The sequence below is a fragment of the Anser brachyrhynchus genome (assembly GCF_964034855.1).
Source record: "Anser brachyrhynchus genome assembly, chromosome: 11".
NCBI classification, from domain to species: domain Eukaryota; kingdom Metazoa; phylum Chordata; class Aves; order Anseriformes; family Anatidae; genus Anser; species Anser brachyrhynchus.
Window position 1 is genome coordinate 15,744,527 of NC_137706.1, and position 26,835 is coordinate 15,771,361.

A 26,835-nucleotide genomic window follows, 5' to 3' on the forward strand; every position below is an offset into this window, starting at 1 on the left:
TTGCAGCTAACCAAACTGTGCCAGTTAGGCCCAGATTTCCTAACCACACGGATCAGTATTATTTGTCATGCAAGGCGCTGGTTTAAAACTGATGCATCTGTTACAATCATTGATGCTCAAGATGGAAAAGATCCATAGGGAGGCTTTCAGCTTTCCATTTAGTGCTAAAGCGGAACTGAACTCTATCAGATGTATTATTATTGTCATTATTATTTAATATCCCCCTCTGCCTCTGCTGTGTGCTCGCCACTTAATGGAAAACATGAGTACAGACCTTGTCTCGGATTGCTTGCCATCCGAGTGACAGACTAGACGTCCAAGTGACGATAAAACAAATATCACAAAGACAAGGGCCAGGATCCTCCTGGCAGGGCTGTAAAGGTGGACACAGCAATTTTGGGATTGGTTTTGCTCTTGAAGTATAAATGCAGTGGTACAGTTGTGAGTTTTTAAGGATGGCATGACAATTCATGGATTCGAGGAGTGTATTTGAGCACTAAAACTTTATTAGCATTAACACCAAAACATGATAAAAAGAAAGAAATTTAATGAAATATTTTGACGATGCTTAATAACAGAGATGACTGACCACTAAACTTGCTGCTACAAATTCCCTCTTTGAGGAGTGACTTCAAATGCTCCGCAAGCATTGGGCACTATCTTGCCCTCGTGCCACCTCCAGCTTGAAGCCTGTCCTTGTACAGTTTCTGCATGACTTACGTGCTCGGCTTCCAAAAAAATGAGCATGGCAGCCAAGGCTGGGACCTGCATGTCTTTAGGGATGCACTTTATTTGTTGCACTTCAGTGTGCAGGTTAAAGAACTGCAGAGATACCGAGTTTCCAAGAAAACCTCACGTACATTAACCTTGGGCAAAGGCAGGGGACATCCTTCGTGCTGCCAGGGGACCATTGGAGCTCAATGACGGTCACATTCACCACCCAGATGAGCTGTTCTCAGAAAAGCGTGTCTTGAAGTTGTTCAGATCTTAATGAGTCATCTATGAACTATCAAATATTTCACATTCTATATGGAAATTTTGACTGCCCTAAGTGCCACCATGGCTGGGGTGGCTGCAAATATTGTAAATAATCTCCTCAGTTTAATGAGTTACCAAAGGAGCAAAGGCTCGTCTACCAGGTAATGAGTCACAGCCTCACTTCGTTGTCGATCAGCTGAGACACCTGATTTACTGCGAGGGCTACCTGCACCAAAACTAATCAGAGGCTATCGAGGAAACCCAAACAGATCCAACCCACCACAATTTAATCTCCCCACAAATAAAATGTACTCATAAATCAGGTCAAGCAAGTAAATGTGCCCCTCTAATGCTGCTATTAGGAAAAATAAAACCACAAAAAGCTCAGTAGGATGTGAAAACCATTATGGTTTCCCTGGGTAATGTCAGCAGTATTACACTAATTCATAATACACAGGGAGCTAGCTATAAGATACTTTCTGCCCTTACAGCTGGCTAATTAGTCAAGACAGGAAAAGCAATTTGACAAAAATGTTGATGTCTCAGTTTCCATTTTAAAGCTTAGAATGGATATGTTTTTACATTTTTCATTGAATTTCTCAGATAAACACAGAGGAAAAGATAGATAAAAGGTATGAAAATCAACATCATAGTTTTTATTTACCGAAAGAATAATTGTGACAGAAAATCAAGTAAACAAAATATACTGCTTTCAGTAAAAAAAAAAAATCACAAAATGTTTCACACAAATATGCACATTTATTATGGGGAAAGCATCTCTCACTAAAAACAACAGTAAGGAAAATATGATGTAAATACTTTGATCAGATCAGGTAATGAGCTATTCTGGCAAACTGCAGCATTAGTTCATTGGCGGTCTATTCAGCTTGATCAAGAAAAAGCATGTTGATGTAATTGAATGACTGCAGTGAAAATCCGTAAATGATCGTTACCATACCGTATGGTGCAGGTGGTAAATGAATATCTACAAAGAGAAGAGTGGAGACAGACTTTGAACTTGGGAGAGTGGGACCTCTGGAACTTCGATCCCAACAGGTCAGTTCAGCACTGCTGCAATTTATGTAAGGCAACAAACTTGAATATTATGAAAGCTGATTTTTTATTTTATTTATTTGTTTGTTTGTGAAAAGAGCTTGATTCTCCTCCTCTTAGCAGAAGTACAACTTCACTGCGCTGTTTCAGAACTGCAATTTTTCTTTGGTTTTAAGACAGGAAAGAATCGAGAATCTTCTGCTTGGGAAAAGACTAATGATATATATCCACATGGAGGAAGTTGTACAAGAAAGTTTGTTGATGTTATTTATTGTCTTAAGATGTTGTACTCTATTTTGCCTCAGTGTGATGCACGCAGACTATTAATAATAGTAACCGATTGCATTTAGGACAAAAATTCTAGGAAATAATTTATAACAAAATCTGTATTCAAAGCTGTCTCTCAGCTTCCACATACTGGTCATAAATCATTGAAGAGACGTTTATGATTGATTTACAGTGAGATTTTTACATTATCATAGGTATATATGTTGCCTTCCGTACAACTGTCCTTCATCCATAATTATGCAGCCAAACATATCCTCAGTAATTGATAGTCAGGATGTTTTCAGAAAAAGAGACTTTGAATGCCAGAAAGGAAGCCAAGATACAGCTGTGAAGGTTGATACTGGATGATGTTCACAAGTGGATGTCATTAGTCATGTATCTCCTGTGCAGACCAGAAGAAGAAATTAGGGAGCTGGGGTTAGCAATGGGACATAATTCTTACTCTTGTGGTGATGATAATGGTTGTGGTGGCTTTATGACATCAAATGCCACAAAACTCAGGGAAATATCCCTGAAAACAGTTTTTCAAGACTATTTATTTCACTAGATTAGGCCCTGACAGTGAATTTCTTAAGCGCATATGGTCTCCCCTGGGAAAATAAAAAATTTTAGTGGGGGAGTATGTCCAAACTCTTGATGCCCCATCTTTAGTATTAGAAGCTGGTTTCTTAGTCTAGAAGGTAGGGAAATTTAAATGAGTAGGGAGAGATCAACTATCTTTTCATTCATTTGAACTAGCCGTGCCATTCTCTGCCATGCTTCCCCTCAGCATTAGCAGAATGTCATTCTTTGCTTGCGGACAACTCTTCATGCTCTGCAAATGTAGGAGAGAGAAACTGTGGCTCTTTTTAAATGGAAACTAACTGCTGAGTGCTCACCTGCAGGTCATACTACCTACACAGCAAACATTCATGCTGGAGCTTTCAGGGCATTTTCTGTAACCCAATTATTTTCTTCTTAAAATGTCAATGAAAAGTGGAGCAGGAAAATAGTTTTGATAAGAATCTGTCAGACTTTTCCTCTTCTTGTTGTTGCTCTTCATTTTGCTCCATTTTCTCCATGTTCATTAAATGCTCTAGAATTGGATTCAGATGGGGCTGTGTTTGAGAAGCATCAAGATAATAGGCTTGCAAATCTCCTTTAGCAAAACCCTCCTCTCATATCCTGCTTTTCTGCTGAGGGGTCGGTCACAGGAGATCTGTTCTGTTACAGCATCCAAAACTGTGGGCTCAGTTGCTTACTGTAAAGCGATAGGAATTGGCCATTTTTTCCCCAATTGGCCTTGCTTATTTAAAGGTCAAGTAGAGAAACTCTTTGCTGCCTTATTGAGGTGCTATCAAATGACTTGTTTTAATTCTTTGACCTTTCCTTGCATTGCCCTGTTTTTTTTATTGGAGGTCAGTGCAGTTCTCTTTATCTTCCACTGACTTATCCGAGTTCCACTGAGGTCAACAACTCCCGTCTCCTCTGCATTCCTCAGTCCTGCATTTTTATCATTACTTCAGAGAGATTAGACTCCTCCATAGCAAATGCTTTAAGGGTCCTTCATAAGAGGAATTTCCTGCAGCTAAGGCCTTAAAGACAAAAAAAGCTGCAGCAGGACTACGAGGGTCCTTGGATGCCTACAGTTCCCCAAGAAATGAGCAGCACGGTCCGCAGCCTATTGTAATGCCTTCACTAAAGGTTGTCTCGCACTTAGTTCAAGTGTTTACGCCAGATGACCGTTGCTTTAAATGCCACTTAGTATACTCCAACATTATTTATTACAACAGGGTGTTATAGACACTTCAGTCTCACGTGTTTTCACAGACCCAAAGGAATTTAGGGATTTTGCTACCTCTCGAAGTTGAAGCAATAAAGCACAGTGAGGAACAGTCACCGTTCTCCAGAATGAAATAAGTAACGTTACAAAGATTATCTAACTCCTTTCCTGGGGTCTCTACTTGCTCCTGTTAGGCTGTGTATGAACCTCTTGAGGACCAAAGGCTGTCAAGAGTGCTGGAAGTCAACTACTACAAGCTCTTAGAGCAGAGTATGAGACAAAAGGAAAACATTTATTTTTGGCAAAAATACTCACTATATTCTCACATTGCTGCCAGTTTTCGAAGGCACATCATAGCTTATTAAGGTAAACCCACAAGATTACTATTCAGCTCAGGGATATGTAATCAGCCAAAAAGATGGTGACTGACCTTATGGTGCCCGAATGTGTTGGTATGGCTAAGGTGACAAAAGGGTGTTCTTTTACATCAAGTTAGCTCAACTGAAATTACATAAGTATATAAGGTAACATCCAACAACACTGCTAGCTGCTGCTAAGAAGAAGCTGTTGAATTGAACTTGTATTATGCATCAGTGATGGGGCAAGAGAATCCAGTCCTGGCCAAAAAAACCTAAAAGTTGGCCTATGGGAGCTGTTTTCCTTAGGAGAAGCTGGTGTGCAACAGCACAACAGACACTGTTAATGCACCTCCTCCTCCTTCTGCCTGTACTGCTCCTACTTTGTGTTTGCTAATTGTCTTGGTTCTTTCATGGACAGCGAGGGGACTTTTTAAAATTATCTGCTTTATATTTAGCTTAAAACTGTCCCATGAAGATCATACCTTAGCTTGACAGAATATCGCCCACAGTGGTACATGGCAGGTCTTTCACCTGCAGCTGCAACGTGTATTACAGACTCTAGTACTACAAACTCACTGCAAAAGTCACACGAGAGAGTCACTTCCAAGGGGAGGATCCAGGCTAATCCAGCGAAGCCCTAAGACAGGTTGCTACCAGGTCAGAAATTTTGATAAAATCTACTCTGCAAATAGATACACCAGTAATTTCAATAAACTCAGGGACTAGTGTCATAGGACAGATTCATGCTGCACATAACATCCAGAGAACAAAATATGACTGTGCTGAGTAAAGGAAGCATGAATGGCAGATTGAAAGCATTCATGCAAAAGTTCAAGATCCGCAGAGAATATCATCGTGGACAGTAAATAAAAGGCTCGACAGGAAGTCAGGCTGTGCACACAGGGCTAGATTTCAAGATGCTATTGAGTATCTCTGTAAATAATTTCTTTATTAAATAGCCAATGTGATTTAGAAGTATTGGGTATTCAAATTATTATCTAGCAAGGAGATAGCTGTTGAGTGTCTGGTTAGAACCCTAGGTGCTTTCAAAGCGCTTACAGCCCCCATGGTCCAAAACACATTGAAAACTTGCCTATAAACTTCTGCTGCATTTTGCTATTACATGAAGTTACTTTTGAGGTAGAAAGTGGTTGTTGAAAGGGGGCGAAGGGGGTGAGGGGAGGAAAAAAAAAGAAAAGAAAAACAAAGTAAAGGGCCACAATGTAATCCCAGGGATGAACTTTGGGCTGAAACACTAAGACTGATGCTCAGAGCTGGGCAGAAGTACCGTGTATCACCAGCAACTGTGACTGTGTCAGAGCTTGGTGTGACTTCCTACACAAAAGATGGCACCATCACTTCTTGTACCACCCCGCCACCTGGAAGACAAATTCTTACTGACTCCAGGGAACATTGCCTTCTGCTGCATCATCAGCCACGGATGAGTCTGGCCAAGAACATTTTCCGGAGTGTGACAGTGGCAGGAAAGCAGAATATTTGTAATAAGTTGTTCCTGCCATTGGGATCTTAGTTGTTTCATAAATACACAACAATTTGTAAAATACAAACAGATAATAATTCCCACTCCCATACACCCTCCCCCCCCCTTTTTTTTGACTGACTAAATAGAATTATCTCCTAGAGTTAGAACTTTAACGTCTCATCCTTACAATAAAGAAATTAAATATTTTTCTTGTGTACCACCTTATAGTTTGGACAATCACTTCCTTATGAGATGCTAATTAACAGTCAGGAAAGTGGTAGTCTATTGTCCAGTAATTTGCTTTTCAATTTCTGATTCTGCAAATTAACTTTCCTACTAAATGAGGCGTCGGGCTGATGTCAATATTTGCAGGTACTCCACAATTATACTGTGCTTGCTAAATCACGTTGCTTTAATTCAAAAGTCACTCTGATTCCCATTTAGACCATGATCCTGCTGGGTGCTTAGTTTCCCTGTAAAAGCGTCTCATGCCCTCAGGTCTCATGGAGTCAATGGTATTAGAGATTACTCAGCTCCCTTCAGATTTGAGTCTCATTTATTTGGGAAAACCATAATTAGAGGTTAGGAGCCAGGTTTATGCAGTGTAGATTGTAGACAAGTCATCCAATTCTTGAATTTATGAATCTTTTTTTTTTTTTTTTAACTGTTTTCATAGTAGGAGATTTCAAGGTGAACCAACACCTCTTGTTAAAATAATGTGTCTTAATTTTCTGCAATTTTTAGTCTCACTAAGGTGTTCTTCAGCTTTTCATCAGCTGGGGGAAAGGAACGGCTATCTAATCAGCTTGTCTGAAGGAAATGCCTTTTTAATGAGTCCAAGTCTCCAGCAGGACTCAAAATAGCAAGGCAGTAAAGTCAGAAGTGTTTATAGAAAGAAATTGCATTAAAACTGCTGGCATCGTGGTATCTTGGAAATGATGACTGCTGATCCATCTACATGCCGTACCAATCTCAACCCTCCCTTCTGCTGTGTACACACTTGGCTGATGTGCATACTCATACTCCCCTTCTACATTGGTAGATCATCAAAATCCTCTCCTGTCACCTCCCTCCCGTGCCAGCTGACTCACAAGATTTTGCACCAGAGAATTACGATTTCAAAGAAATCCCAAGGAAAAGCCTCTTGTCTGGCATCTTGGGGTTTCTTATTTATTTGTGTGTTCTTCCTTGCTCTTTGAACATATCTGAAGTTATTCCTCATTTCCTTTACATCCAAGCCTCCGCTCAGACAAGGCAGGAGTGCTGATACAGTGCTGAGGAGTCACGATTTATGCTACATGCAAATCCATTTTGGCAGCACCGGAGTTTTCTTTTCATCCAAATAGCTTAAAGCAAATGAAAATTGGCCTTAACATGGCTGTACAGTCCCAGAGAGAAACCCAGATGGGTGTAGTTTGGGAGTGATATCCGAGACAGCTGTGTCTGACTTTAACTTCACAGGCATGATTTTGAATAAAGCAGAACGCAGACCTCTCAGGAACGTTATTTTCCAGCACCTTATGTTGCGCTATGACCTCCTAGCAGCCAGGTGGTAGCATCTACTCTGCCAGATGAAAGGGCAGAACAAGCATCAAGCCAGCAGACTGCCACAGGCGTGCCCCGAAGGTGGCTCTCCAGATAATATTCCTCTGTAGCTCTCACAATTACGCCAAATTAACAGTGATTTGCAACTAGGTTGGCACCCGGGACCACAGGGCAGGAGAGGAGCCCTAATATTGCACTGTACAAACACCTGTCATAAAACCATAGCTGCAGGGAAGGGTGAGGGTTTAGACACTTGGGTGAGTATCAAACTCTAATAACAGCTCCCAGTGTACAGCAGTGTCAAGGAGAGCAATGAAATGGTCGCCCTGCAGAAAATGCTCAGAGCCCTGCAATGAGCAACTTTGGCAAATAAATAAAAGTAAAATAAAATAATATTTAGGGTTGCAGCACTGCTTTTGTTGATTTTTTTTAATTCACACCACAGGACTGATGTGTGTCCTATGAGACCACTGTCTTCTCTTAGCACCTCTCCTTGCTCTTCTGTGCTGCATCCTCAGCAAGAACAGGTACAATGGGTGCCCATTGCTGCTCCAGTGTGGTTGAACTGGATGAGGCACTCATTAACTCCCTGGACTGTAAAATACGTCTGGAGGGTTTGGGAATATGGCTCTAATGACGATTGTAGAGATGCCTAATGTCGGAGATGCCTGCCTTGGCACATCTCACAAAAGAGGTTTCCACCAGCTCTACTTAAGGAAAGTCACTACTCTCCTGTTCTTCCTCCTGTTACCAACACTGCTTGATGGTTACGTTTGGATTTTCTTTCTAAGTATGCACTTCTGCTCCTTGAGGTGTGGGATTTTAGTTAAGTGCTTCACTAAGGCCATCATTCCTCATAGCTCTTCTCTCGTGCTAGTCATGAACCCCATAAACCATAGGTAGTGATTCTAGATATAGATGAAAGAAGTTACACCTGCCTTGTATCAAAACACATGACTAAATAGCTAAATTTCATTAAGATTAACCATAAACGGGAAGGGGAAAAAAAAATAAAACAAAAAAAATGTCTTAAGAAGGTGATAGATCAAGAAAACTTCAGCTGCTAAGGTTACCCAAAGGTGAAAGTTGACACAAACCCACAGGTACTCAACATGGAGATGTCCAGCAGGCAAGATATAGCAAGAATGTCTCAGGGGAACCAACTCTGTTAAGTCTGTAGTGTTCATCCTTATCTATGACAGCACATTGCCTCCCAGCTATTCAAGTGTTTATGAAAATCTGACAGGATGACTGCAAGAAATTTAATTTAAATTATCAAGAGGGGTGGGGAGGAGTTGTTAATGCTTGCTTTGGTCAGGGAAATAGCTGAGAATTGTGTTGACAAAACTGTTGAGCCCTAAGGAAAAGGGACTATTCTAGTTACAAAGTCCTTTCTGTGCTAATGATAATCCATGAACATTAGCATTCCACACATTAGTAATTAAAGCTGGGTCAATTTAGACCAGAAAAACTGTTTGGGTATAACAATAATTAACTATTAAATCCAAACAGTTCACTTGTCCATCCCTAAAGCACTTGACTGAGATCCCTCAGGAATGCAGTACGTTAAAAGTTCACAGGAGGCAAGCTTAGGTCTACTGAGGTACTTGGCTGGAGACACAAGACCTCCATTCTTTCTTCCAGCAGAGCAATACAGGAGGATTTTTTTTCTAAAGAAGATAAGTGGAAGTGCACAAAATAAAGAAGAGAGAAAAAATCCAGGCATTCTGTCTCCTCTGGACGGCAATTTAACTGATAATTGTATTCTGCTGCAATAAACTAACTAACCAGATGTTTCAGATAATTAGTATTAAAGTTAGATTTTTATAGCAGCTGTTTTCTTTCTGACAGGCAAGCAGTATATCTGCTTCCTGGACAAACTCCTACAACAGGATGTCTAAGACATGACCGTGATGCGTGATGGCACTTGCATATATATGTGCATATATATATTCAAGAGTTTTAAATCATCTAGCTTGAATAGTGGTAAGTGTGGTAGCATGTGTGGGAGCTCAGATGGGTCACCAGATACACATTTGGTGGGTTACACGTGTGTTTTCAGAGCTTTGCTGCCATTAGCACATAACCTAGCACAGGCTGGCTCTGCCTCCAAAAGCTGACTGGCGAGACCAGCAAATTCCAAAACTTTATTTTTGCAGGGAATTGCAAGACTTATCCTGCCATAATTCTAAATCTTCAAGTGTTTTAAAAGACGCTGTTCTATTTTCACCCATTAAGAAGTCCGTTAGATTATCTATCGTGTTTATAACGCGCTATAAAATCCATCTGCAGCAAAGCATCTGTCTAGCTATGTTAATTGAATTAGTCTCCGAATCTCTCTATCTAGAGATAGACCTTTCTAGCCTTCTAACATCAGAATTTTTATAGTAGTGGTCCCTAAACAAACAGGAAGGAGATGAGCAATTTTCTAATCTAAAGAGAATTCATGAAAATGTTTTTTTTTTTCCATTTTTCTTTTGGTGGAAGAACCAGTTTTTCTTGATGGAAAACAGCCACCTTGTGAATTGGCAGAAACATGTGATGAGCCCAGTTTTCATGACCTCATGCAAAAACCTTGGCATCTGAGGCCTCAGGTAGCATTTGATGTGTATCTCGTGAGGTGCTCCGTGTCTGAAAGACCGATACGCACCTCATTAAAACCATGACCACTCAGCTACCAGACTGTTCTCCTCACTAATTGTTTGGTGCTGTTGCCTTGGGCCATCAAGTGTTGGAGACCATTGCCCTGGGACAGACAGCTGTATTGACACCCACTGTGACCCAGAGGTGCTAGAGAACTTGCAAAGAGCTGAAGTTCACCACGCAAGGGAGATGTTGGCAGCTAATGAGCAAAGGGCAACAGCTGAGCATGCCAGGTCTCTCGTGTCTATCAGGCAATGGCTTGCAGTTCTGGCCTTGGGTAAAGGTTCATCAACTCAGGCAGACACTGCTCAACATTAATTTTTCAGCATCATATTTATTGAAAGTACTCCTATAAAAGAACAGCAAGATAAAAAATCCCCCGAACAATGACAGCATTTTGGAAAAAGAAACTCAAAAGGGGTGCTGGGTGAAAAGTAAGTTCCTTTATAACGTTATTTCTTTTGACTTCCCAGTGTGACTGGTGCTGTGCTGTGAGAAATTAGGATGTTCTTAACTTCCACTTTCACAGGCTTCTTCCTAAGTATTTAGGAGTTTTGAAGACTAAATCATCCTTGAAAATGAAATTTAGGATCTAAATCATGTTGTTACTTCTGAAAAATGTAACCTGTGTTTCCACAGAAAGCTGTTCTTCTGAAAGACCACTGGCATACCAGTACTAAGTGGTTCAATACCACTTAGCTGGGAGTTGAATAACACAAAAATATGTGGCAGCAGCCCCCCATGTACAGCCAGAAATGAACTGGAAATGTGTGCTTGAAGAGCAAAGCAGATCAGGTTTTGCCGGTACGCCAAGAAGGAATGCGATCTGTAATAGTAGAAGTGATGATTAGTGGTTTTTAAAATAAGATATCTCTTGAAATTAGAACTCAAGGTGGGGGTGACAACAAAAGCCATCATCAGAATGACACACAGCTATGGACACAAAGCACAGGCCTCAGATCAAACGCTTGTCCACATGGAAGTGGTGCTGCAACACAGGACATCTACCCAACTCTGTTGGCGAGGCCCTTCCTTGAGAACTGTGTGCTGTTTGGGGTGCCACAATATTATAAAGACATAAAACTCTTAGAGAGTGACCGAAGGAGGGCTACAAGTATGGTGAAGGGCCTAGCGGGCAAGATGCATGAGATGTGGCTGAAGTCACTGGCTTTTTTCAGCCCAGAGAAGAGGAGACTGAGGGTAGGCCTCATGGCGGCCTGCAGCTTCCTCATGAGGGGGAAGCACTGATCTCTTCTCTCTGGTGAACAATGATAGGACCCGAGAGAATGGTATAGAGCTGCGACAGGAGGGTCAGGCTGGGTGTTAGGAAAAGGTTCTTCACAAAGGGGCTGGTAGGGCTCTGGAACTGGCTCTCCAGGGCGGTGTGTACAGCATCCAGCCTGGCAGAGTTTGGGAAGAGTTTGGAAAACACTCTCATACATACAGTCAGATTTTTGGGTGGTCCTGTGTGGAGCAAGGAGCTCCCTGGAGGTCTTCCAGAAAATGCCCGAATGTAGAGCTTAGTGACATGGTTTAACGTTGGACCTGGCAGTGCTAGGTTAAAGGCTGGACGATCTTAGAGGTCTTTTCCAACCTAAATGATTTTATGATTCTATCCTTGTGGGTCCCTTCTAAATCGGGATATTCTGTGAATCTACTGCTATTTATTTTTTCCAACATGCGATATTTATAGTGCCTCCCTCCACCCCTTAGCAGAACACGAAACTAGGACTTCCAAGCCCGGGCAGCCAGGAGGAAGACGAGGGCCGGGCCTCTCGGGGGGCACCTCGCCCTCACCCCGCGTCTGGAACTTCCAGCCCGGGTCTGGGGGAGCCTCCCGGGCTGCCTGCACCCACAGCCCGGCCCCAAACCGCCGCGGCCCCCGGGGCCGCGTTGGGGCACGGCGGGGGAGGCCGGCGGGAGGCGGAGCGGCCCCGTCCCGGCGCTGGGCTCCGCGGAGCCGCCGCCAAGCCCCGTGGAGGCTCCGCCAGCCCCGTGCTTCTTTCCTCCGCCCCTCGGCGGCGGGGGCGCGGATCCGGCGGAGAGAGGGAGCGCGGCAGGGCGAGGGGAGGAGAGAAGCGAGGAGGAGGAGGAGGAGGCGGCGAGCTGGCCATGGCAGCAGCCCGCGGGCGCAGAGGCAGCCGCCGCGGGCTGCTGCTGCTGCTGTGAGCGGCACCCCGAGGAGGAGGAGGAGGAAGGCTCGGAGCAGCCTCGGGGCCCGCCATCCCGCGGTGGCGGCGGTGCCCGGGAGGATGCCGGGGAAGCGGGGCTCGGCGGGCGGCGGCGGCGGTGGAGGTGGAGGCGGCGGCAGCGAGCTCCCGGGGGCCGGGGCGCCGCGGCAGCGGAGGCGGCGGAGGAAGGTGTCCTGCTTCTCCAGCATCCAGCTCTTCCTCGTGTCCGAGTGCGCCCTGATGCTGGCCCAGGGCACCGTCGGAGCCTACCTGGTGAGTGCCGGCTCCCCCCCTGCGGGGAAGTTGCCGTGAGCCCAGGGCAGCTCCCCCCGGGGAGGGGGGGCAGCGCACCCAGGCGCGTTTTTCCAGCAGCCTTTTTTTTTTTTTTTTTTTTTTTCCCCCGGCTTAAATGACTCAGCACCGCCGAGGGGTTCCCCGCCTGCCGCCCCTCTCGGTGTGCGGCTGGAACTTGTGCTGCTCGCCGGCCCCCGGAGCCCGGCGCGGTGCCGTGCCTCCCGCCGGGCTGCCCGGTGCCTCGGCTCCACGGCAGCCTGCCCGGGTTGTGCTCGGTAAATACCGGGGGAAAGCTGCTGGGGGCATCTACCTCTTGCCTCCTGTGCTACTCGTTTTCCCCCTACTCGCTCTCCTTGCCCTCTCCGAGGGGTACAGCAGCGCTAAGCGCAGCAGCCCCGTAAGTCTCCGCTGCTCGGCGTTGGGTGAAGAGCGCTCAAAATAAGTCCTCGCACCGAATCCCGAGTCCTCGCACCGAATCCGTGCGTTGGGATCTGGTGTCAGAACTGTAGTAGAAGAGTTGGAAAGATGTCCGTAAGGCTGGGCTCGTGCCTCCGAGTATACGCAGAGGGAGACAGCCTGTGAAAAGCGAGCGGTGCTCTTCCAGCAGATGCAAGCGTATAGTTGATTTAAATTTCTCAAAATAGCTCGCTGGATTTGAGAGTTAGAGTTTCCATGGAAAAGAAATGTATTTGTAATCTGTAAGGCTTTTTGAGGCCACATACGTAATGTGTTATACAGTAAGAGTAAGAGCTCCACGTTCTGTACTTGTGCTCAGTATTTAGCGCTGCCGCTCTGGCACTCAACTAATTATGTAAATTTGTACTGGATGTGAGCTGTAATTTTTTCAAGGTATGTGGCTAAAATTAATATGGTTAATATTCTCAATTAATATGCAAGGGAAAATTGCAGTCACCTTCATATAATAAAGCATGCCAGCTGAGTTTGGAACATGTTTGTAATTCCAAAGGAAACTACATTGCTTCTGCTGAGCTAAATTCAGTAAGTCTGTCAGCCTGTGTGGATAGAGGTGGGTATCGCTTAAATTTTAGGAGACGTGTCTCTTTTAGGTGAGTAACGCCTTAGTAAGTAAATACGTTGTTGCCAATGAGCTACTTGCAAAATGAGCTGTCAGGAGGAAGGAGTGTGTGATAATCCTTCGTTAAAGTAATGGCCAAGGAACAGCCCACTGAGGTGATGCCACTCGGTGGGCACCAGTATGCTGGCAGCGTATGGATCTGCTAGAGAACTGTATATCGGCACACTTGGCTACAGCGTCCGAACACCTGCCACGCAGGATGGGCAGAGCAGTCCTGAGCATAGCATTTCCATCAAACCCCTTTGCATTGCTCTCTCTTCAGCAGCCTAGCATTTCTTGTCCCATTTTTCCCAACTCTTGCAGCATGCTCTGTGCTGAAGTGCGCTTACTGCCTCTTGCTCCTTCGGAGTATTTCACGTACCCCAGCTGTACCACCTGGAAAATGTGCTGCCATCACAGTTCCTGGAGTCTCAGCTCCTTCCTCTGAGGATTTAACACGGCTACAGAGCTGCTTTCCCTGCCCTGTGCCACTCTCAGGGTGCCTGGTGGGAGTGCCCTGTATCCTCCCCAGCCTGATATCACGCCCGATGGCCAGCCAGATCCACAGACAGTAACAGCCAACTGCTCCGAAGGGAGGAAAAAAAAGAAAACTAAACTCCAAACAATCCACAGCATGCATAAGCAGTGGCCCAGCTGCACTGTGCAAGTGTTTCTCCGTTCCCTGTATAATTTATCACCCGTCATTGCAAATACCACGCAGTTCTCAATGCAATGGTCGGATGCAAATGTGGAATTGTCTTTGGAGGGTGAATCCGTGCGAGTGCTGTGCTTACAGGTGTCGCGGGGGAACAAAAGCAGGAGCTGAAAAAACTTGGTGGAAAGTACCTAGGACCTAATCGTTTTTGCAGACCAAGGGTCCTGTGGGGCCAGGTGCTGTTCTCAGGTGCTGTCTTGGGAGCGAATTCAGTGGAGGCACTGCAGAGTTGCCCAGGTGTGGCTGCGAGTGAATATTAATTCACTCAGGCTCCTGGTGTAAGTATGGCTGTTGGGCTCAGCAGCCGAGTGCTGGGCTGCTCCCCGAGGGACAAATTAGCAGGCGAGACAAACGGGTGAACAAACAGAAAGAGAGACAAATAGGGAGGTGCTGTGGGGGCAGTCACGGTGTGTTGTTCTGGGCAGTTGAATAAACTACTAATTTTAGCTTGTCAGCAGTGACCGAGTACTGTGTTCATACTTCTGCTTTGCTTGGCCACATGTACGACTTTCCCTAGTTATTTGCAACTCAGGAAGAGAAACCTTTCTGCTTTTTTTTTTTATTGCCTTATACGGCGACAAGTTGATTTCCTCAGTTTTGTCTGCCTGGCTCAGCACAGAGATGATGAGGGCGAAAACTGAGCTTGGTAAGGAAACAAGGCAGGGGCTTGGCCTGTTAGGAGTGATCGAAGAGCTCGGTTTTGGGCTTGGCTTTCATGTCAGTAAATTTAGAAGTGGTTGTTCTTATTTCTTAATTTTTTTAGAGATGTAACAACTTTTTTCCCATGTTCTCTGCACAATAAATTAGCAATGCCAGCCTGAATGTATGTATAAAGTATACATTCATTCATTATGTCGTTTTGAAGCAAAGATCATTCACTTTTATTTGTTCATAAAACATTGTGCTTGCCAACAGGGCTTTATAAATAATAAATGCTGATAAAAATCTATAAAGTCCAATTCTTTTCCCAGAGAACTCAGCAATGAAAATACCCTGGGATGCCAAAAGTGGACGCCTATGTTTAATTAGTGTGGTGTCTCTGAGGTTCTTTATGTGAAGTTTTAGGGAGTGTTTGATCAATGCCACGTTCCAGAATAGTTGTCAATTATCGGGCTTGCTGCCTGCAAACTGCACGTGTTCCAGAATGACTCTGTGCCGTATCCTGCATAGCTTATGCAAATGCAAGCCTGTGCCGCTGCCTTAATTTCTGGGGTTGTTGAATACACCCTATTATTTGCATATTCTTGTAAGGTTTTGTGTATGCGTTTATTTGGCTTCATCTAATTACTCCTGCGTGCTTTTGGAAACTTGAATTTCCCAGCAACTGCAGTGGCGCTGGGGAAGATGCTGCTGGTCGTCTGCAGGCGTTCCTGCTGCAGAAGTTACTCGGGGTTTTAGCAGCAACTTTTAAAAGCCCAGACGATCTCCCCCGGGTTGCTCTCTGGGAGCTGAGCTTTGTGGATGAGAGAGCTGAGTGTTACCTGGTGCAGCCGGGACCGCCAGGGAAGGAGGGGAACCTCCGTTCCCAGCCGGAGCCTTGTGCCTTTCGGGCAACTGCAGCAGTGTGATCAGTCATGCCGATGAGGATTTTGATAAGGCTGATTCACATACCTTGGCAGCGGCTCCTTCCCCGTCCCCTCCCCACCCCGAATTCCTACAAGCACTATATTTTGGTATGTTTTAACTGGTAATAACCTTCCGAGCGCTCCTGATGGTTTATCGCTGAGGCATTTCATCACCCTGCCGGTCAAATCTTTTGCCTAGCCAGTGGTGAAATCATTGCTCTAGCAGAAGGCGAAGAGCTCTCGGTCTGACAGCCACAGTTTGTGGAGCGGGAGCGCAATTTAATTTTCTCTCCCTAGCCTTTAGCCTCGGATCGCTCCCGTTCAGACTGACCTAGTTGCAAGCACCCAACATCTGCCAAAGTCACGGGCTTCTTTAGATAAAGGGCACGCATATGGGAAGCACGTTGAGAAGCAGTTATTTGGTGTGCTCCGGGTAGCTGTTTTTACAGAGCTCCACTGAGATGTCTCTGTGTGCTGCAGCTTTGAATGCAGCTATTCATGTGCTTTATCAACTGATAGAGGATGACTGGCCTGAGCATGAGATGGAAAGGAAAATAATTGGTGCCTCCTAAGGAGGGTGCCTTGGTGTTTGTGTGGGAATGAATGCCAAATTGTTTCTCGTTTTCCTGAATGAAAACTTTAAAGCCACGCTTAACTTCCCACTATAGCTGTCTGCACAGCGGTGTTTGGCTACAGCCTGCAAAATCCCTCTTAACGTATCTGCAGTAAAAATAGTAGCGTGTAAGTCCAGTTGAGATAGCACCTACTTATATGGCATCTGGGACAGGCTCTTTCTGTTGGTCTTTATGGCTATTGGGGTTTGGGATGTTAATGAAGGATTTAAAATACCAAATTCAGGAAAAAAAGGAGGTATTAGAGATAAATAAAGAAGTCGATCATCAAAGGGTTCCTGCTGGAGCAAACACAAGTAGGGTCCTGTGAGATGGACACCAGGGAGCTGAGTGGTTAAGAGCAGAATTTGGATTTGGGATTTTTAAAGGGTTTTGGTGCACAACTCCTCCTCCCCATTTTAAATGTTCTAAATACATCGCTGTTTTCCTGTTGCAAAAAGGGTTGTCTAGTGACCTGGCAAACTCTTCTTGAAGTCGGTGGGGAGGTGTATGTGGAGGATGTCAATGAAGGCAGTTTCATAGGAGCACTGCGGTGCCTCATGGTGTCGTCTTGTACATGGTGCTGTACGACCATCCCCAAAGAATGAGTTTGCCCCTGAGTATTTGCAGTCTGAATAGACTGGCTGGGAGAAAAGTTGCAGATGTGGAAAATGAGGCAGAGGTTAAAAGAGTGATTCGGTGGCTGAAGCTATTGGTAAAGCCTAGGTAGCAGCAGCAGAGTCCAAGTGCCTTGGACATAGCAGAGTCTGGCACAGCAAGGAATTCCAGTTTCAGGTGCTTCGCTCAAGTGACTGAACTGCAAGCGCATTTTTCCCATTGAATTTATTGTTTTTATTCAAGTATTTATTTTCCTAGAATAAGAATTTGCTTTAAAATATTGCTGTACTTCTTTCCATCCTCAGCAGTGCCGAGTAATAAATTAGCTGTAATGCTCATAATTTATTTGTCGCTGGGGCATTTAAGGGGGGAAAAACATGGAGAGAAAATAAATGTTTTAGTGGGGATGAAGATTGCCAAGCATTGGCTGGTTATTGCTTACAGTTCATTTTTTCTTAATATATCTTTGCTGGCTATGTTATTTCTGGAAAGTTGTTTCTAGTATGCCTTTCCCATTAGAGAATATTGTCTGTTTTGCAGCTGAGTTGCACAGAAAGTTATTCTGAACTAGTGCTTTTCAGTACATTCATACGTCTCTCAGAAGCCTTTTGATGTTTTTAGGGTCTCTAAGTGCGGAGCGGAGGGGAAACCTGATCCAGCGCCGGGTTCTGATGCCTGCAGGCTCCTGTGTGGTTTGGGTCAGGAGCGTAGCGTTGACGTATTAATGTTAAAGCTTTATATAAATGAACAGAAACAAATTCTGGCCCATACCTAGGTTGGATTTTGGGTACCAGGAAGGCTTATGAGTAACTGGCATTTCTGCTTCGGTTTAAAGCTTTCTTTCAACTACTACTAATAGGTGAAATGGGGATAGCTACGTGTTTATCTCTTACAGTGCTCTGTGCCACTTGCAGAGTAAAGCTGAACTTAAAATCCGATGGCTTCTTGATTAAATGCATTTAAAGGCAAAACACATTTGACGTGCACGAGTGTGGACTGATTGGCTTTAACGTTTAAATTTTTTATTATTTTTAGCAGAAGGTTTGGCAGCTCCTCCTTTTATCCTGTAAGGGCCGAGTGATACTTGTAAGCCCTGAAAGAAAGAGCAGCCTGTTAGAAATGTTATGATCCACCATTAAAAAAAAAAAGTCTAATTTCTTTTGGCTACCCTTAGCTTCCTAAATCTCTTTGGCAATCGCTGTGTGCCTATGTGACAAGTAGGTCTGTGAGTTTTAACGTCCTGCAGTATTAATGCAGCTGAGGTTTAAAGGGATCTTGAATTAGATGAGAGCATACGTTGGTTTGAAGGTCTGGATTTGCGTTGCTCAGAAACTTTATGCAGCATGAGCCTTTAAATGGTAGTGTAGCACCTGTCCCATGAAGGGGTCAGCTGAGCTGTGATCCCTCTCCTTCTCTGCAAGGCAAGCAGATATTGCTTGTTTTCCAGAAAGGGGTGTTTCTCAGGTTACGTGGACTTTCTTTTCCCTTACTTTTAGGATGTTGCAAAGGTTGAAAAGCCAGTTTCTGTTCTGCTACAGCAGCATAAATGTATTGCTTCAAAAAAGTTATTTTTCAATTATCAAGAAGAATTTGTCCTCTGTGTATAATAATCTAAGATGTTCCTTTATTTGTATACTCCTTAGTCTCTAGTTGTTCCTTCAAGTTGTTCCAGTAGCAAGATTAAACAAAGGAATACTGTTTAATAGGCAAGGTTACAGCTCGGATGAATTGCTGTAGCTTGACCTTCTGATCAACACCAGATGAATCTGCAAAGTGTTATATTTTAACCACGATTCAAGGAAGTTTAAACAAACACATAATAATACGTTGTCTAGTACCCCCTGTAAGTGCTCCAGTGAAGTCAAAAAGAATCCATTTTTCCTGTTGCACAGAAAATTGCTGCTGCAGATTTTGATTTACAAGGTTTCATTATAACTGCAGCAAAACCAGGACTGGAACCCCAAGAGTCCTATCTCCAGGTCGCCTTGTTGCAACCATGAGACTCTCTGTCTCTTTGTGAATACATACTGCAGTGCAAACAGTATTGCCTATTCCGTGGTGTAGAGATCTCACGCTGCCACTCTTCGTACAGCATCAGTACGATGAACAGTGATAGCAAACTGTTGATGGAGTTGATGGAGTGTCTGGTGCTTCTTCCCGGTGGTGCCCGGAGGACTCTGCCCTGGTAGGGGAAGCTTTCTGTAAATACTTAAAAAGATGAGTCCTGCATCCAAGATGTTTCCGTTTGAGTAGATGGATAAAAGCATGGAGAAAAAGAAGCATCCCTTTTCCCCAGATTTTAAGTGGGGATACAGTTGTTGTATTCATATAGACCTGCAATGCAGATATGGCTAGAACTACCCCTCCTCGCCTAGCAAATCTAGGGAAGACCTCAGAACTAAAATCAGATTTCTTAAGCTCTCCAGTTAATAACTTTCCCTTTTCCAGCCTTATTCTGGATGTGATATCCTTCTGCATTTTGATCCCTAGATGTTTCTTGCTGAACTAAGGGACACAGGCCCCCTCTCTTTTTGTTGTTACGCAGTGCCTGTTGTGTTGAAGTTGCAGATCAGTGACAGGGGCTCATATTGTGGCGGTGTCTGAAAGCACTTGATGATTTTAGATGACTGCTTGCAGCATAAGAGCAAAATCTTTATTCCAGGTCTGTTGGAATATTTACTTTATTTTTCTGTGGTCCAAGAAGGAGAAAATCAATTTGCTTTTGATTTTTGTTTTTCCTTCTGTTGCCTCTCTATCATAGCATCCTTTCTCCTTGCCAACCAGACAGCTGATTTCCCTTCTGTTTTTGAACATCTTTACCTTTCTGGTGTCTGCAGCGATCTCGTGGATGACTTCTGTTTGCTTGCAGGCCCAATGAATTTTATATGTGTGGCTGTGAGGGCAGGTGTGGGAACAGAGAAGTTGTTTTTCCATGCTCCTTAACGATGTGTTTTTCTGGGCAAGGATTGCTGGAGTCCTCTTATTTTTAATATTTAAATATACTTTTAAAACACTTACCATGCTGTTCATCTGTATAATTCATAATTCCTTAGTTTACTAAAAGTGGAAAAGGACTTAAAATTCAGTGTTACGGTGATCCATAAAATGACAGTGAAGTGTTTGAAAGAACCTGGGTAATTCAGTTGTATTGAGGTCTTCATGACTCATCAGCATTATGGTTTCTGAAGCGACTATGTCAGATTTGCTTTCAAGTTTTTTGGTGCTTTGATGTTTGCGTCTGAATCTAACATTTTTTTCTATTTTTTTTTCTCCTTATAAAAAGGCAACTAAAAACTCTACCACAAAGAAACTGAAAGCGTGGCTGTTTAGGAAGAGTTCTGTGGTGTGGGTGTGGAAGAATATAGGAATACTTGAGTAGATGTCATTTTTAGAAACGTATAGTGGTATACTTTCTTTTCCAACTAAAAGTTAGATCTCTGGCAGCATTGAGATTGGCATTGTTCTTGGGTCAATATATAAGGAATAGCCTTGAGGTGTATATTTTGCATGTGCACTGTAAGGTGATGCTTAACAGTTAAAGCACGCAGTATCTAATGAAATGAGGTGGAATTGATTTACAGTGGAGGTGCCAGCAGTAAGTGGTGCCCCCAGAATTCCTACAGCAGATGAATTATGCTGTGAATTTATGTAAGGTGAAAAGTAAGTATTTTCCATGGAGCCTGCTTGGAACGTGTATTAGATCAAGCTTTGTATGCTCGCAGCTGGCAAGGAGCACCTACATTCAAATGCAGGACGGACAGAATAGTAAGAAAAACTGCACTTTGTCTAGGCCTGCATGCTTTGCAGCAGCAATGGGGATGTTCCCCATATCAAGACAGAGTTCTGAGTTGTCTGTAGATGCAGATTTGTTTCATTCCTTTGATTCTCCAAAGGGATAATAAGGAGCGAGAAAAATAGCATAACTACATAGAATTGCAGCCCGTTGTGTTGAACAACAAATGTCATTTTTCTCTGGTAGAGTTTCAACAGGAAGAGCTGCAAAAAGGTTGTTTGGGGGGTTTTGTTTCTTATTACTGAAAAGGAGGATGTGAAATGGCTGCTACCTCTTTCTACTTCTCTCCTTGGCTTTGTGCAAACGTAGGTTGGCACAACGTTAGAAGTAGAGCAGAGAATTGTTTGGGAGCATGATGTTGGAGTTCAGGCTAAACCTCACGCTTTGGCCTGAAGAAAATTTCTGAGAGGCCACAGGAGAACTGGCATGTACCTCACTTGGTGAGTCCCCCACACCTCTGAGTAATACCAGACCTGTATGTAGACATACGTGTCTAAACTCAGAAATGTCAAGGGAGAAGAGGGGCAGCTTTGGAAGCTTCCAAAAGATAAGTTACAAATACGGTCTAAAAGAAAATGACGTTGAAAAATATGAAGGAGGAATGCCCCAGTAGTATCCTGCTGCTTGTTGTGCTGTGCTAATGACTTTCATCTGCTGGAAACATGCTTGCTTCTCATCCTGACACGGTTGGCAGTGTTGCATGATGTATGGAGTTGCCAAACTAGGGGTAGATCCTTTCTTTCCCTCTAACCGGGAAATGACAGAAAAATTGCAGTACGTAACAGGGTCTTGATTTTTAAAGAGGAAAAACCCAAATTTGGATTTCCAGTTTTCCAGTCATAAGATTTGCTTCTCGTGGTTTCTCTAAGATGCAGAAAGAGCTGTATTTGCCACAGTTTAGTAAAGATGTTTTCTCCAAGTTGCTCCTAAGGCTTTACTTTTCCTGTTGACAAGCATCCACCGTGCTTGGTGAGATGTTGTGGTGGGCTAACCGTGGACTGCAACAGCCAGATGTGCTCTCACTGCCCTCCTCGACAGGACAAGGGAGAAAATGAGATGAAAAAGCTCGTGGGTTGAGATAGTAACAGGGAGATCACCGACCAATTGCTGTCACAGCCGAAACGTGCTCAACTTTGGGGAAATTAATGTGTTGCCCAGTAAAGTAGATTTGGAGGTTGAGAAAGGAAGGCAAAAATTAAGACAACAGGATTTTCTCTCTTTTTTTTTTTTTTTTTCCTCACTCTTCCATGTGGCATTTTGCCCTTTCTTATTTAAAACTTATATAAGTTTTCCTCAGCGTTGCTGCTGCCTCGGTGGTGGCCATGGTGGAGCCCTTGCAGAACCGGGCCTGGGGCGGCCCAGCCTGTCCTCACAGCAGCCCCAGCTGCCTGCACCTCGCTGGGGACACCCAGTGCGGGTTTGTGCTGCCTCTCCGATGGCAGTGGGACCTTTACTACCTCCTGCCTGGCCACACTGGGTCTGGAGAGCCCTGAAACAGAGGGAGGCAAGGGGCACATCCCCTCAGGCCCCAAAAGGCTGCACCTTGTTGGGCGCTGAGAGAGCGTCCACCCTCGTGTGGGAGCTAAAGTAAAATTTGCATCGTGTGTCAGCACTGGCATGCTCTTTGCAGAAATGCTGGCTGGCGTTGGGTAAATTAATTCCCCCGTGCTTGGCTCCTGTCAGCCCTTGGTGGCCGGTCACAGGCTGTTAGGGTGGGCTGGTGAGCAGCAGCCAGGTTCAGGCCATGGAGAAATGAGTGCCTGTGGAGGGTGTGACTAAAACAAATATTCTTTCTCTCCTGCTGGCATTGTCTGTAAAATTTGATAATTGTGGGAATGAGCCTCACCAAATGCCGCAGTTTGTGATGCGCAGAGAAAGCATCGAGCATGTAGGCCCTTTATGAGAAACAGTGGGCAGCATTTGTTAGGGCTTACCAGCAAAAGAAAACTGTGTTTTTGTTTTTGTCTTGCTCAACGTACAGGGCCGAGAGCAGTTAATTACAATGGGCCTTTCAGCCTCCCCATGAGATGCACACTTTGTTTCCTGCTGCCTTTTGCTCGTTATAATGCAGGTCCTTATGTCTGAAGTCAGCGCAGCTGCTGGCCGAGGGACAGGAGCCCTCGCTGAAGGGATGCCTTGTCTGGGGGTGCCTGTTTGTGAAGGGTGGTGGCATTAAGTTGATGTTGTCGTCCGGTTTGGGTGATCCCGTGGTCGGTCAGTCCCATCTGAGGTGCTCAGCACCATGAACACCCACTGAGCTCAGCTGGGTTTCTGCAGGCACTTGCCATGTTGTCTTCTCTACCTCTTGTGCAGAGGGGTGGTTTGCCCCCATGTTTGTGTTTCTGTCATCGAAAGGTGGCATCAAAAAATGTACGGCTAGCTTGAGCCCTGGGGCTGCAGTGCTAGTCTAGGTTGGATTTTTTGTTTCTTCTCTTGCTTAATCTGTCATAATTAGTAATATTAAAAAGAAAATGTGTATCAAGGGAGCTGGCTTGGGACTACCAAAAAGTTTCAATCCCATAGTTTTGGGTTTGAATCCCATTGGGATTCACTCCTACCAACTTGAAATATTCTGAGAGCAAAGGCTGAAAAGGGAAGATTTCAAGCATTCCATGGACCTAGATAAACTGTTTGCTTCCAAGAGCTTATTTGCTCTGTTGAGGCCACTTCTGCATTAGCAAATGTTTCTGTGAATGAATGGATTTCAAAAACAGCTTGGGAATTATTCGATGGCTATTGAAGTCAAGCCACACTAGTAATCCATGTGCTAGAGGCACAGCTTTGTGGGTTTGCTGCTTACAGTTTGCTGCATTGTTTGGCATGACTGTACAAGCTTTCTCAAATGCTGGCCCTCTACAGAAGTCCAGTGTTTTCTGTGAATTAGGATGCATCAAGGCTGCTGTATTGCTCTTGCTCTTAATCACAGTGCTAGCTCCTACTAAGAAGGCAGAAGTTTCAGATTTCCTCACTCTTCGTCTTGTGGAAGCACTTGGGGCTTATGGTTTAGCCTTTTGTAGCTGAGAAGAAATTTATTGATTTGAATCATTCAGCTTAATTCAATTCTGGACAAGTTTTCTGCCAGAATATTTTTCCTTATTTAAAAAGATCCCTAATGAATAACTGTAGTTGTATGTAATGACTCCTGGGAAATACTGGATGCAGTCTCTAGAATCAGTTCTGTGCTGTTTTCGAATGCAGATTACGAACTTTTGATGTGCATGTCTGAACAGCGCCCAGGGTCCCTTGTAGCCATCTGTTTTTTCAAGATGCTCCCACATTAATAAGCTGCATCTTTGGTATTCTGTGGACAGGTATTCAGTGAGAAATTGGTTGGCTGGATAACAGCTTAGGTAAATCTGGATATAAAAGTCTCTCTGCTTTCAGTGCATTGTTGGGACTAGAGTGTTGCCAGCAGGAGAAACCAGGTTGTTTGCACCTAGATGGTATTTTCATCTGGTTTCAAACCCTTACCCTGAAGAAGAGTCTGCGTAGCTGGGATTGTGGGTCAGGGAAGGGAACATCCATCCATTATGGATGTCTCTCAGAAATTGCACTTTGAGGCTCCAAGGTATGCGTTCTTTAAGAGATGCACTAGATGGACTAGAAATGCAAGTTGAAACCAAAATTACCTTTGCTTTCTCCTTTATTTGCCCCCAGTGGTACATAATATATAGATTCAGGCATGTTCATTTTGATTCTCAGCATCCTGATTGCCCTCAGAACTCTTGGTATCAAATATTACATTTTGTGACTCTTGGTCACAAAAATTTAAATTCGTGGAGTGTTTCCAGGAGTCAGTGTCCCTGGTATTTCCCTGCTCTCTGCCTTGCCCCTGCTGCACACAACCAAGAGATGAAACAAATGGGGGAACAGCAACTTGTTTCCTCTGGGCCAATACTCACTAGGCAGAACCTGTTGATGTTGGCATCTTGGCAGGGGCAGAAGAACATTCCTGCCACATGTGGGTTATGTTTTATAACCTGGATTTTGCTTTGCAGTTGGCTGTCCGGAGCTGTCATGTCCAAACTGACTGCCTTCATCAGTCAAGACTAATGTACATGCCCAGAGAAATCTGTCTTCATTTGCATTTGAGCAATGTGACATGTGTCACAGCTAGGAGAAGACAGCTTTGCCGTAGAGTAATGCTTGTTGGCTCAGCAACAGCTATAGGTAGTTTTTGGTAAAGGTACAGGTTGGGGTCTTGGGACGTTTGGGTTCATTTTGTGGCTTTTGTCATGGACTTCCTCAGGCCTTCTATGGGTTTAATCTCTACATTAGCTAATTGGGTAGTTGTGATGTAGTCAGGCTTTGTCGTGGGCTGGGATTGTGGATGCTCAGCCTCCACAGTGAAGGTGACTGGGGTGAAAGAGGCATGCCCTGAACCAGGTCTCTATGAGATATTATAATAAAGTTGATACCAGTCTGTTAATTTATTTAATGCTAATTTTGTATTATCCCACCTGTGGTTGATCTGTGAGGCATCTTCCTCGACCCTGGGCTACGATGCAGCCTTGTTGCCAGCTAAATGCTATCTTTGCTTCCTTCACACCTGCCTGGAGCTGTGGTGTTGAGCATCCAGCCCTTTGCCTTCTGAGCCTTCCCAGGGACTGGCTATTTGGGGCTGCTTTCCTTGCTCTGTGGGTAGTGATGGATTTAAGAGCCTGAGGGTATTATTTTTCAAAGATGCTTTCCGAGCCACACTCTAATTGACAAAAGTGACTTATTCTAAGTGTCTCTTTGAAAATGGTGCTCTTGTTCCAAAGCCACTTAAGTGCTTTGGAAAAATCTTTCTGCCTGTTATTGATTGCAGTGAACTGCTTCAGTGGTGCCTAGCCTCAAGTAAAGCAGTCCAGATTTAAAACCTAAATGTTATGTGCCTGGCTAATAAACTGTATTGTAATTAGTATCTTTGGGAGGCAGGAACCAGGGGGAAGCTGAGTGTAAAGGGAATTAATTTCATATAAAAGCTGTCTGTAAAGAATAAGTGAAGAACTGTGGAAGGAGATGAAAACACAGCAGTCGAAATGGGTGCAGAGAGGATATGTGATAGGAAGAAAATGGGTGTGAAGCTGCAAGGAAAACTTTAATAGGCTTATGTTAAAGCGGACAAAGGATCTAGACTAGCAGGTAGTGAGCTTGCATAAACACTGATCCACCAGTCGAACAGTTGGAGTTAATATAACCTGCAGGTCCCTGTTTTCCAGCTTCCCCCATGCAAGTTGGACTGGACACATCCCTGTTGTTCACCGCAGCAGGTCCCCAGCATCATCCTCCAGTACGAGAAACCCCTGCTCGGGGCTGTGTGGGCCGCTTTGAGATAGCAGGGGCTTCATCTGACATGGATTCATGCAGGTGGCTTTTCATTTTACTTTGTTGACTGCACGTCTCCCAGGGAAGCTTAGTGTGGCTTTGAGCAGTACACCTGGGGGATGACAGACTCCTGCCCTGGCTGGGGTGTCATGCACCTGCAAAATCGGGGTCAGGGGAAGGCAGGGGCTGGAGAAGTGCAAGGACAGAAGAGTGCATATGTTGGCTGCACTACCCAGATGGTTAGTGAGTCTCTGGTTTGGCTTGGTGCTGAGCAATGAACGCAAAGCCATGCCAACTGTGCAGTGCTGAATTCGGGGTTCCTCCCAGAATTTGTTGTGCCACTGCTGTAGGAGCAGTGGTCCTCTGTGGAAACTTATCTGGTATTGAGCTTTTGCTCATCTCAGGCTTGGGTGGGTAGGTGGTGGTGACTCCTGCTTTCCTTGCACATACTTATTGAATTTTTGCAGGGTCTGTTGGTTCTGCAGTGAGGGGACCCCATAAGCTGGTGCTCCGTGCCTGTCTCTAACAAGGATTGTTGTTAATACTGCAGACATGAGGTGAAATTCAGCCAT

General features: G+C 44.4%; 1 protein-coding gene across 2 annotated transcripts in view; it reads left to right on the forward strand.

Annotated features, from left to right (window-relative positions):
• The first annotated feature begins 1,948 nt into the window (after positions 1 to 1,948).
• The window catches only part of SLCO3A1 (solute carrier organic anion transporter family member 3A1), a 157,116-nt gene continuing 132,229 nt past the window's right edge, over positions 1,949 to 26,835 (forward strand). The window contains exon 1 of one of the 2 annotated variants that reach the window (XM_080551801.1): positions 1,949 to 2,034. Coding sequence is in view for 1 of the 2 variants with exons in the window: in XM_080551800.1 (XP_080407926.1) it covers positions 12,364 to 12,555 (192 nt within the window). In the remaining variant the exon portion in view is untranslated. Of the gene's footprint in view, positions 2,035 to 11,562; positions 12,556 to 26,835 lie in introns of those variants that run through there. The other variant, XM_080551800.1, reaches the window with a different exon arrangement.